This window comes from Asparagus officinalis, chromosome 1 (assembly GCF_001876935.1).
Source record: "Asparagus officinalis chromosome 1, Aspof.V1, whole genome shotgun sequence".
Taxonomy (NCBI): domain Eukaryota; kingdom Viridiplantae; phylum Streptophyta; class Magnoliopsida; order Asparagales; family Asparagaceae; genus Asparagus; species Asparagus officinalis.
In genome coordinates, this window is record NC_033794.1 from 87,353,593 (window position 1) to 87,364,676 (window position 11,084).

The 11,084-nt window shown below is 39.6% G+C and overlaps 1 protein-coding gene and 1 long non-coding RNA gene across 2 annotated transcripts in view; one reads left to right on the top strand and one right to left on the bottom strand.

Moving 5' to 3' along the window:
* LOC109827285 overlaps window positions 1-1,450 on the bottom strand; it is a 3,116-nt gene extending 1,666 nt beyond the window's left edge. The window contains exons 1-2 of the long non-coding RNA XR_002243385.1: window positions 795-1,450; window positions 205-319 (exon numbers count right to left, since the gene is read on the bottom strand). This is a non-coding gene — a long non-coding RNA (uncharacterized LOC109827285). The remainder of the gene's footprint in view (window positions 1-204; window positions 320-794) is intronic.
* LOC109827278 (probable tRNA N6-adenosine threonylcarbamoyltransferase) overlaps window positions 1-3,013 on the top strand; it is a 15,401-nt gene extending 12,388 nt beyond the window's left edge. The window contains exons 3-5 of the mRNA XM_020394273.1: window positions 1,471-1,626; window positions 2,236-2,599; window positions 2,681-3,013. Coding sequence (XP_020249862.1) covers window positions 1,471-1,626; window positions 2,236-2,598 — 519 coding nt within the window. The 3' untranslated portion in view covers window position 2,599; window positions 2,681-3,013. The remainder of the gene's footprint in view (window positions 1-1,470; window positions 1,627-2,235; window positions 2,600-2,680) is intronic.

The window sequence follows — 11,084 nt, forward strand, 5'->3', positions numbered from 1 at the left end:
GAGGGGTTGCTTGTGGTTCTAGGTTTGCTTGCTAGGGATTGGCTGCTTGTGCGGTGTTGATGGTGGGGTGCTTATGGAGTGCTGTTAGTAGCAGGGTTGAGCGTGCCGTGGTAGTAGTAGCCAGAATGTGATGGCTAGAGCCTAGAGGTGAAGATGATGTGAGGAGGGTTTACAAATTGTTGGGTAAGGGATTGACGTACTCACAGGTCAAGCTGATTGTGCTGGCTATTGACATTTAGTCGGGCACTTTATGCCTGTAGTTGCAAACAAGAGGGTCTTGGCATCGGCGAGAATGCTGTTTGCCGACATCAATGTTTAGCTTCAGATAAAATATTATCATCGAGTTAATGGAACAGTCAACTTTTTCCAAAAAGGGGCATAAATTGAACAGATTCAAAACACAATTCATTCTCAAAAATCACAATATGGAGACAAACAATCAGGGAAAATTATACAGAGTGATGAAAGAAATAATATTTTTTATAAATTATTCTCAGAAAACCCAAAATACAGGCAGAAGAATTCATTCTCAAGATTCAAGAATCCTAAAATATGGACCTAAAATATGTTCAGAAACAAAGAATCTAAATCCGTTCTCAAAAATCTCAGAACATGAGCAACAACAATAGATAAAAATTGAAAAGAGCAATTAAAAAAAAGCAATTCCTTCTCACCAACCTTGAAATATGGTTACAAACAAATCAAAAGAAATTGGAAAAGATTAGGAAAAGACCGGGAAAATACCTATTGAGAAATTGCAATTAAAGAAAATCAAGAAAGAATGGGATAAATACCTATTGAGAAGATTGGGCACGGTTGATTATCCGTCTTTTTTGGAGCTCGTTGTTACTGTGATACTAAAAGAGGAGAGAAACAAGTACCGTGAAGATAAAAGAGGGCAGAAGCAGGAAAGACAGATGTCAAAAAATTAGAAAATCAAAGGAACAGATGTCAACTTAGCTTGCAACTCAACATAAAGGGCAAAATAGCCATTTCCTCCTTAAACAATCGAAACCCAAACTTGTGTTATATTCTTTTTATATAGAGAGTGAAATGATGGTAAGCAAACTTGAGCTTGTTGAGTGCCAAAGCTGGATAAAATTTTTGGCTCCACCCCTGCATCTTATAGATGTCTGAGATACTTGCTCGACACTTGGACAGTAATTTTGAAGGAAGAGCATGGGAAAAAGGGTGGTACCTTTAGACTGTTTACCTCATTCTATCCTTTTAAACATTTGGAGGTTAACTGTTCTTTCCTTTCAAAGGATAAAGGTTCTTGTTTACTAGTTCAGGATGAACATTATATTACCAGGCCAATTGTTATTTTACATTCATCTTGATACTGGAGGCCCCCACTAAAATGTACTTCTGCGTCCATTCTTTTGCTGTTTCTTCTGCGATGCTTATCCTTTTCCAAATGTATTCTCCTTATACAATTGCATGACCCTGGTTTATTCTTTTTCTTTTCAGCTGGCAAAGAAAGGAGATAAGTTTATTGATATTCCTTACGTTGTAAAAGGAATGGATGTATCATTTAGTGGGATATTAAGTTACATAGAAGCTACTGCTGTGGAGAAGCTGAAAAACAATGAATGCACACCAGCAGACCTCTGCTATTCATTACAGGTAACCAGTTAATATAACCATTTTATGCAAAGGACAAAGTAGCAATCTGTTTGAATGAATATATGAGCTATGGTACGTACTAGTAATCTTTAGTTTCAAAATTTGTATTCGGAAACCATTAATCTTTGGGGCATGGTTAGCTTGGTTCCCAATAATTCGAAAAATTCCTGCTTGAATGAAGTATGTCCAAAAGAAGGTTGTTAGAGCCTGCATATTGTACTGTTTGATAGACGCATAATTAAGCATGAATAGAAGAATGACTGAATACCGCTCATTCAACAAGACCCATTTTTTCTTGCAGTAGTTCTTTCATAAGTAATGAATGTTGATGTTTTGTTAATATTCTTTTGATATCTTCATGTTTGATCATTTGGACGATTTAATTGTTATCCTTATACCTGTAGGGTATATGACCTGAACTGCATGTTTAATGGATGGATGGAAATGTAGTAGAAAAGATTGATCCTGTATTTTCTAGTTTCTGTGTGTTTCGTATTAATTCGGGTGTTCAAGTCAGTAAAATTTTGAAATATGACTATTGTTTTGGCACCTCATTCTGGGATGCTATTTACTTTTAGTCTTATTCCATGTATTCTGCAAATATTGTAGGAAACATTGTTTGCGATGCTCGTTGAGATCACTGAACGTGCAATGGCACACTGCGATAAGAAGGACATCCTCATTGTCGGTGGCGTTGGATGCAATGAACGACTTCAAGAGATGATGAGGACGATGTGCTCAGAGAGAGGCGGTAATCTTTTTGCTACAGATGATCGTTATTGTATCGATAATGGAGCTATGATTGCTTATACTGGTCTCTTGGCTTTTGCTTATGGCATTACCACGCCTTTGGAAGAATCTACATTCACACAGAGGTTTAGAACTGATGAAGTACTAGCAGTATGGAGAGAGAAGGAAAGTTCCAAAACCATTGATGAATCAATAGAAATGTCAGAGAAAATGAATTCATAGGGTAAGATATAGAAAGTGTTACGTAAGTTTGTATAAATACAATCTCTCTTACTTTATAACTGATATTATCATGATCATGCAGGATGCTTAAAAAGAGCCATAAGCAATGAAGGCATAAGGTTTTATATCAAATTGATGCCCATAACAAACAACAATAACAAAGTCTTTATACCAAAATTTTAGGGTCGGCTACGTAAATCCTATTCTTTCATCAGTTGATGCCATTATGTTGGAAAATACTTACAGACTTGACTTGTATGTATGAATTATTTGATTCTCTTCTAGCTTGTGAGATGCATTTAGGGTGTGATTGTAGCAGATGTAATTTAAAAATCATGGTTCATAACCAAAATTATGGGCATGTAGTAGTAATATAATCCAATTAATAGAAACTTGTCTGGTGGGTTTTCTCTCCTGTTGTCCTTCTGAAAAGTTTTGTGATTTTATTCTACTTTGCGCTACCATTCTTTTGTGGCTAGTATTTGTAGATGTGTTAGTTACATATGTTATATCTCATGCTCTTCTAGTTTATTTTGATAAGAGAATTAAAAAAAAGACATTTTTGAAAAATAATAAGCAAAGTTGACCATTCTATAAAAATATTAGCAAAATTGATTTTTTTGGCCATTTATTTTGTGAACTATTGAGTTTAAAATGCACGGGATTAATAGTCCTGTGTAATTAGTGGTCGCAAATTGTGATTAATCTGAACTGGTCATCTCGTGTACTTGTGTTGAAATGCTTAATGTTTAAAGGAAACTAAATACACAAGACTACTATTCCCATGCATTTTAAAGCTAAATTTTTTTGAAGTCAACCTCTTTTTAAAAAAGAGATAAATTTTGCTAGTAATTTTACAAAATGGTTGATTTTGCTAATTATTTTTTCAAAGGTTTTTTTTTTAAATTCTTCATTTTGATATTACTAAAACTGAACAGTATTGTTGCTTCCTAGTCGTCGTACGTTTGGACTCAACATAATGAGAAAACAAGACGGGGGGAAATTGTTTTCCCTATAAGAATTAACCACCATCTTTGAAAAAGAGGGGGGCGGTTGGGGCTGGGAGGGTTAGTTCTTCTTTCAAAATTAAGTTTAACCTCGCTTGCGGAGCTGTGACGACCTCGCCTGCGTTCGACTTCAAGTGGACCTCGCTTGCAGAAATCTGACCTCGCCTGCAGCTGGATTTTGAGCTTGCCTGTTAGCGTTGAGCTCACCAGCGCCTCGTCGTCAACCTCGCCTGCTTCAAATCTCGCCTGGAGGAGCTTACCTCGCCTGAAGCCCTCACGAGCACGCCTCCCGCGTTGAGGTCGCCTGAAGCCCGTCACTGTCAGGTTTGGATCTACACCCCATTTTCCAACAATCTTCCACTTGGAGATCAAACTGTCATCAACAAGCTCTCTTAACAAACATCTTCTCCTGTGTGGTTCCGCCCTCATCTCTTATGCATGAATGCTAACTGAAGTTACGCGCAACTCCAGTTTCTGAATGATGTCTGCGTTAGTCAACATATATGCAGGATTTTGACTCCCCAAAATCTTCTCCAACTGTAACTTCTCGTCCTCAATCATCGAGCGTATGAAGTGGTAACGTAACTCGATGTGTTTCGTTCTGGCATAAAATATTGGGTTCTTGGCAAGGTGTATAACACTCCGGCTATCACAATAAAGAACTTCGTTCCCCATTTCAGACCTAACTCTTACAGACACCTGATCAACCAAATTATTTCTTTGCTCGCCTCGGTTCCTGCGACATACTCTGCCTCAGTTGTGGACAACATCATAATATTCTGCAAACGTGAGACCCAGCTCACTGCTGTCGATCCTAAGGTATAAACATACACTGTGGTGCTTCGCCTTGTATTATGATCACCGGCGAAATCTGCATCCACGTATCCTTGTAGTACCAACTCTCCCAAAACATAGTGGCATATTCGTAGTCCCTTTCAGATATCGTAATATCTATTTCACGGCCTCTCAATGCTGCTTCCTTGGGTTGCTTACAAACCTGCTCACAACTCCCACTGCATGAGCAATATCCGACCTCGTGCAAACCATTGCGTACATCAAACTACCAATGGCTGATGAATAAGGCACCTTTCTCATGTGTTCATATAAGGCACCTTTCTCATGTGCTCATTCTCTGCATCAGTCTTGGGCGATTATTCTCCAGATAACTTGAACTGGCTTCAAAGGGGCATGCTAACAACCTTAGGATTCTGCATGTCGAATCTCTGAAGTACTTTCTTTATGTATTCAGACTGACTCAACTTCAACGTCCCCTCAGTCGCATCCCGGCTGATCCATTCCAAGAATCTAATTCGCTGCACCCATATCTTCCATGGCAAACTCATTTGCTAACTGCTTCTTCAGCTTGTTTATCTCCTGTAAACACGATCTTACAACTAACATGTCATCAACTGTTTGGTGGAAAAATTTGTAAGAAGAAAATTGAAAGAATTGAATTTGATTTATTCCTTCTAATTGCTTAGAAAAAGTGTTTACAACTCTCTCAATCTCTAACTGATTACAATTTGAATTTTCGATTACAAAAGAGAAGAAGATCGACGGAGATCTTCTCCTTTGTTTAACCTGGGTTCTTCTTGGTGTCGATGAGATACCTCCCTCGAAACTCACGTCGAGTTTGCTTCTCGTTGACGATCTGAACACCTCGCTTTACTGGAATCGGTATCTTCTCCTCATGATTTGACGTTGTGGAGAACTTGCAAAGCAAGTTTGAAATTAACTCTTAACGAGTTTAGGAACTCAAAGCGAGTTTAAACTCTTGTAAAAGAGTTGATTTGAACCGAAAGTCGGTTATAGCCAAGAACGAGCTCCTCGTTGCTGAAGTTGAAGATGATCTCCGTTGAGGAATAATGTCGATCCCTTCAGGCCGTTTCTGATCCAAAAAATTCCAACCTCTAACTCAGTTGAGTTTGTTGAGATTTATAGGGGGTTAAGGGGTGTAACTGCCCCTTAAATCACTCCTAAGTTGGGTGTAACCGTCCTCAAATCGTGAAAAACGGTTTTGAAACCGTTTAGCTCGTATTTGAACGAGACAAACGCAAAATCCGTATTCTGGCATGAATTTTGCGTTTGAACGCAGTGTCTGGAAGCTCGAACACAGCGTCTGGAAGCTCGGACGCAACGGTTTGGAAGCTGCGTTTGGCAGCACTTGGAAGCTACGTTGGTGCTATGTTTAGCGGCTAAAAACACTGCGTTTGTACTGTGTGTGAGCTTCGTTGGTAGCTGAGAATACAGTAATTGCGTTGCTTTGACTCTAGAACGCAATCACTTGTGTTTCACCTCTGGGATGTAGGGATAAGTTTTGCGTCTTGGATTGAAGATATCGTTGACTTGTAATCTCTTTTGTCAGAGCGTCACAACGATCGTTGTTTTGCAATCTTCGCTTTAGCTCTTTAAAATGTGAGAGTCGTCAAATTGTAGCTCTCATTATTGGTTGTGAAGACCATTGATCAGAGCTTTCATCAGTTGTCGTGAAGATCGTCGATTTGTAACATTCATCGATCTACGTAAAAGTCTTCAAATTTTAGCCTTCTGGAAGTTGTTGAATTGTAACTCCTCTTGTTGATGTTTGATGGAGATAAGCTATCTATTGTGATTTTTTGACAGCCTACATCAACATACAATAATAACACGATAAAGCTGGACTCGAACCTCTTGAAATAACAACAATGATCTGAATTGTATCTGCCATAGCTATTACTCTGCATGAAGTTATCGAACTTCTTATACCACTGTCTTGTGGCATGTTTCAATCCGTATAAGCTCTTCTTGAGCCTACACACCATCTCTTCCTTTCCTTCTTTAATGAAGCCAACATGATGCTTCATGTAGATTTCTTCATTAAAGTCACCATGAAGAAAGACAGTCTTCACATTTAACTGCTCAATGTAAATTTTTTTAGCATCTACCAAACTCAGCACCACACTGATGGTTGTGAGCTTCACAACGGGGAAATATCTCTGTATAATCCACTCATTCCCGTTGTTAGAACCCCTTCACGACTAATCTGGCCTTGTATCTCTTCCTTCCATCACTCTACTACTTGACCCGATAGACCCGCTTGTTATGTAAGGCTTTCTTCTATGCAGGTAGCGGGGCTAACTCTCATGTCTTGTTAGAGTGGAGAGAATCCATCTCTTCTTGCATTGCATGCTCCCACTGCTTAGATTTACTCACTTGCATAGCCTCCTCATAGCATTCTGGTTCTCCGCTATCTGTCAAAAGTAGGTAGTCTAGTGACGAGAGATACCTAGGATTCGGTTTGGGTACCCAGGATGACCTCCTAAGCTCCTCGTCCTGGGTAGTTGGTTCTGCACCTAGAGTCTCCACCATTCTTCGGTCAAAATTAACATTGTCTCCCCCATCTGGAAGTTCCTCCAACTCCATGTACTCGGATGCGTCCGCATCTGTAGTGCTGCTCCCATTGTTTTGGCCAGCCTTGGCATTGATCTTGTCATTGTACATCACCTCCTCATTGAATATGACGTCTCGGTTCCTGATGATTTTCTTGTTCTTCTCATCCTAAAGACGATACCCGAACTCATTAATGTCGTACCCAATGAATGTACACTTCAGTGACTTAGCTTCCAGCTTGTCTCTGCCATGATCACTGATGTGGACATATGCCACACAACCAAAGACTCTTAAGTGTGAGAGATTATCCTTCTTGCCACTCCAAACCTCTTCCGGAATCCCAAAGTTCAATGGAACTGATGGCCCATGATTTATCAGGTACGCTGTTATATGCATCGCGTCCGCCCAAAAAGTTTTTGGTAGACCTGCATGTAGACGCATGTTCCTCGCACGTTCTGTCAGCATTCTGTTCATTCTTTCTGTTACGTCGTTCTGTTGCGGCGTCCCTGGAGTAGTCCTCTCCAAACGAATCTCGTTCAGAGTGTTAGCCCTTATGTTTTGATGATGTTCTTACAACCACCATTATCGGTACTAATGGCTTATTGAGTGTAAATGTAGTAAAATCATTTGTCAAGCTCGTTAGTGCCATTAATGGAGGATGGATGGAATATATGCTACAACGAAGATATCCAAAGGAGGAGGAGGCCAAGAGATGAAGCAACGTTATTTCAAGAACGTCAAATTCGATTAAAAGCTTCATCCGATTCAAGTTATATCAAAGCTCAAGTATATTGCTCTCTATAGGAGGATATCAGCTTTCTTTTGTTTTTCTCTCTAGTGCTAGAATGTAGGCAAAGAGTTACTGAGTTTACTTGAAGCTATTGGGAATCACACACACGTTTTTAAACTTGTGCTTTTAAGCGTTTTTCACAAAATACTATTTTTCACAAGTTTGAGTACCTATCTGCAAAATTCTTTTTCCAAGCAGTTTGTTTTTAGTATTAAAAACATTTTACAAAGTTTCAGAATTTTCAGAGGTCAAATGAATATTTTGGAAATATTTTAACTTGGTCAAATAACCTGATTTCAGAATATGTCAGAAATCGGTCGACCGGTCCGGTCGACCGATCCGATGACCTTTCTTCAGTATGTTTCCAGAGTGTCGTCGGTCGACCGGTACGGTCGACCGAATTTTCAATCTTCTGATCGGTCGACCGTGCCGGTCGACCGACGAGGCTCTGCTTGTTTTTTCCAAATTTCTTTAGCTGCCCGCGGTCGACCGAATTTCTCGGTCGGTCGACCGACGGACTTTTTCGGTCGACCGACAGACATCCCCAGACCTCTTCTTCTTCCTCCAAGCCCTAACGTTTGAAAACCAGAGAGCTTTTTTCTGTTTCCTGAGAAAATTTTCAAAACTCTGTTTTTCTCTCTGTTTCAAGTGTGTTTCAATTCCCAGCTTCAGTACTCTTCTTTTTGCTATAGGGGCTTGTGTAAAGAGAGGTTCTTGCTTGTTTTTCTTCTTCTGCTGCTGTGTGGTTGAGATCTGTGGAGATCTACTGTGAGGGAGTGTGATCTGTGAGATCAAACTGTGTAGTGAGAGAGAGATCTTGTGGGATCGCTGTGTAGACGAAGTTTCGGCTTCCAAACCGGATGTGTTAGTGGATTTCTCCTCGAGAGTGGGGAGCGGGGACGTAGGTCAGCGGGCCGAACCTCGTTAACACATCGCGCGTCAAGGATAACGATTCCTAACTCTATCTCTTTCTATTTGATTGCACTTCTGTTTTGTGGTTTGCTTGTGCTGAGTTTTAAATTGCATATTAGAGCCTCTTGACCCTAATCACCCCCCCTCTAGGGTCCAACAATTGGTATCAGAGCTTGGTCTCTATATCAGTTTTTGGTTTAACAACCTTAGAGAAAAGATCTAATGGAGGCCTCTTTGAATATGCATATGCTAGAAGGACAATCCACAACTAGACCACCTCTCTTCACCGGCACTAATTTTGCTTATTGGAAGGCTAGGATGAGAATTTACCTTCGTTGCATAGACCTTGACATTCTAGAGCTCATAGAAGAGAAATATGAAGAAAAGTCCAAAGTCGGGAACATGACCGATGGAGAAAGGCACCTAGCTAATCTCAACGCTAAGGCTATGAACGCCTTAATTTGTGGTCTTTCCCCTAATGAATATAATAGAGTTTCCACGTGTGCAACCGCATACGAAATTTGGGTAAAATTATGTGTCACACATGAAGGAACCCCCCAAGTTAAGGAATCTAAGATTAGTGGACTTATGCATGATTATGAGCTATTTAAAATGCTTCCAAATGAATCCATTGATGCTATGTTTTCTCGTTTTACTAATATCATCAATGAATTACATGGTCTAGATAAGCAATTATCCATTCAAGAGATGAATTACAAGATACTTCGCTCCTTGACTCCGACATGGGAACCCAAGGCTACGGCCATTGAGGAAGCTCATGACCTCACTACCTTAGCTCTTGATAGCCTCATCGGAAAGCTCAAAGTGCATGAGAAGAAGCTCAAGGGGAAGGAAAAGGAGGAAGTGTCATCACGCGAAGTTGAGGAGCCGTCACCAAAATTGAAGACCATAGCTCTCAAGGGAGCTAGTGACAACTCATCTTCGTCGTCGGAGAGTGAAGTTGATTTTTCTAGAGAAGTGGCTCATCTCTCTAGAAGAATCTCTAGACTTATCAAAATAAACAAAAAATTTAATCCCCGATCTAACAACAAGTTTTCATCTCGTGTAGGAAAATGCTTTCAATGCAACGAACCGGGTCACATCGCTAAGGATTGCCCCAAGCTCAAGGAAAAGTACATGAAGTACAAAAAGAAGAAGGCTATGTATGCCGGATGGGAAGAATCCGAACCAAGTGACTCGGATAGTGATGAAGAAGGAGCCAAATTTGCTCTTCATGACCCAAATGTTTGTTTCATGGCAAATGAACAAGAGGTAATATCCGAGGCCGAAAGTGAATCTTTCTATATGCAATGTGACATAGCTATGGCATTAGAAGAGTTGAACTTTGAATTTAAAAGAATGTCTAAAGAATACTCTTCTTTCAAAAAATTGCATACCTCTTGTGATATTAAGCTAGAGCAACTAACAACCTCTCTTGCTCTAAAAGATGAATTGCTAGGAGATCTCGATTTCGAGAACAAGCAATTAAGATCAAAGATTGAAAAATTAGAAATTGAGGGTTGTAGAACTAGACCCACTCATGCTTATGACAACTACAATCACCATGGTAGAAATAGGTTTCATAGTTCCAACATTCGTACATACAAAAGAAATTTTGTATGCACCTATTGTATGAGACATGGACACATTTCTACTCATTGTAGAATTAAAGACAATGAAGATTTTTATGGTTTGATATGGGTACCCAAAGGTACCAACACTACTAACCACCAAGGACCCAAGACATGGGTACCTAAAGCTACTACACCTTCATCTTCTTCTTTTGTAGGGAACGTCACGGCAACGACGTAAGGAGATGTGGTACCTTGATAGTGGTTGCTCACATCATATGACGGGCAACAAAGAGTTATTTGCAACCCTATCAAGGATTGAAGGAGGCAATGTCTCCTTCGGTGGTGGTGAGAAAGGTAAAATCATTGGTATCGGGTCTATTGGTAAGAAACCCTCACCCACAATTGAAGATGTTTATTTAGTAAGTGGTTTGAATCATAATCTTCTTAGCATTAGCCAATTAAGTGATAAAGGTTTTGATATTTCCTTTAAACCGGATAAATGCATCATTAGTATGGATGGAAATATTGTTTTTATTGCAAATCGCAAGTCTAATGTTTATATTTTTGAGATGAATGAGTTAGTTAATCAAGATGTGAAGTGTCTTGCGGCTATTGATGAAAACCCTTGGATTTGGCACAAGAGACTTGGACATGCAAATATGGAGTTAATATCAAAATTGTCTAAGAAGAATCTTGTGAAAGGGCTACCTAACTTACACTTCATAAAAGATACAATTTGTGAGGATTGTGCCAAAGGTAAACAAACGAAATCTTCTTTCAAATCCATTCATGAGGTATCAACTTCTAAACCTTTGCAATTACTTCATCTTGATT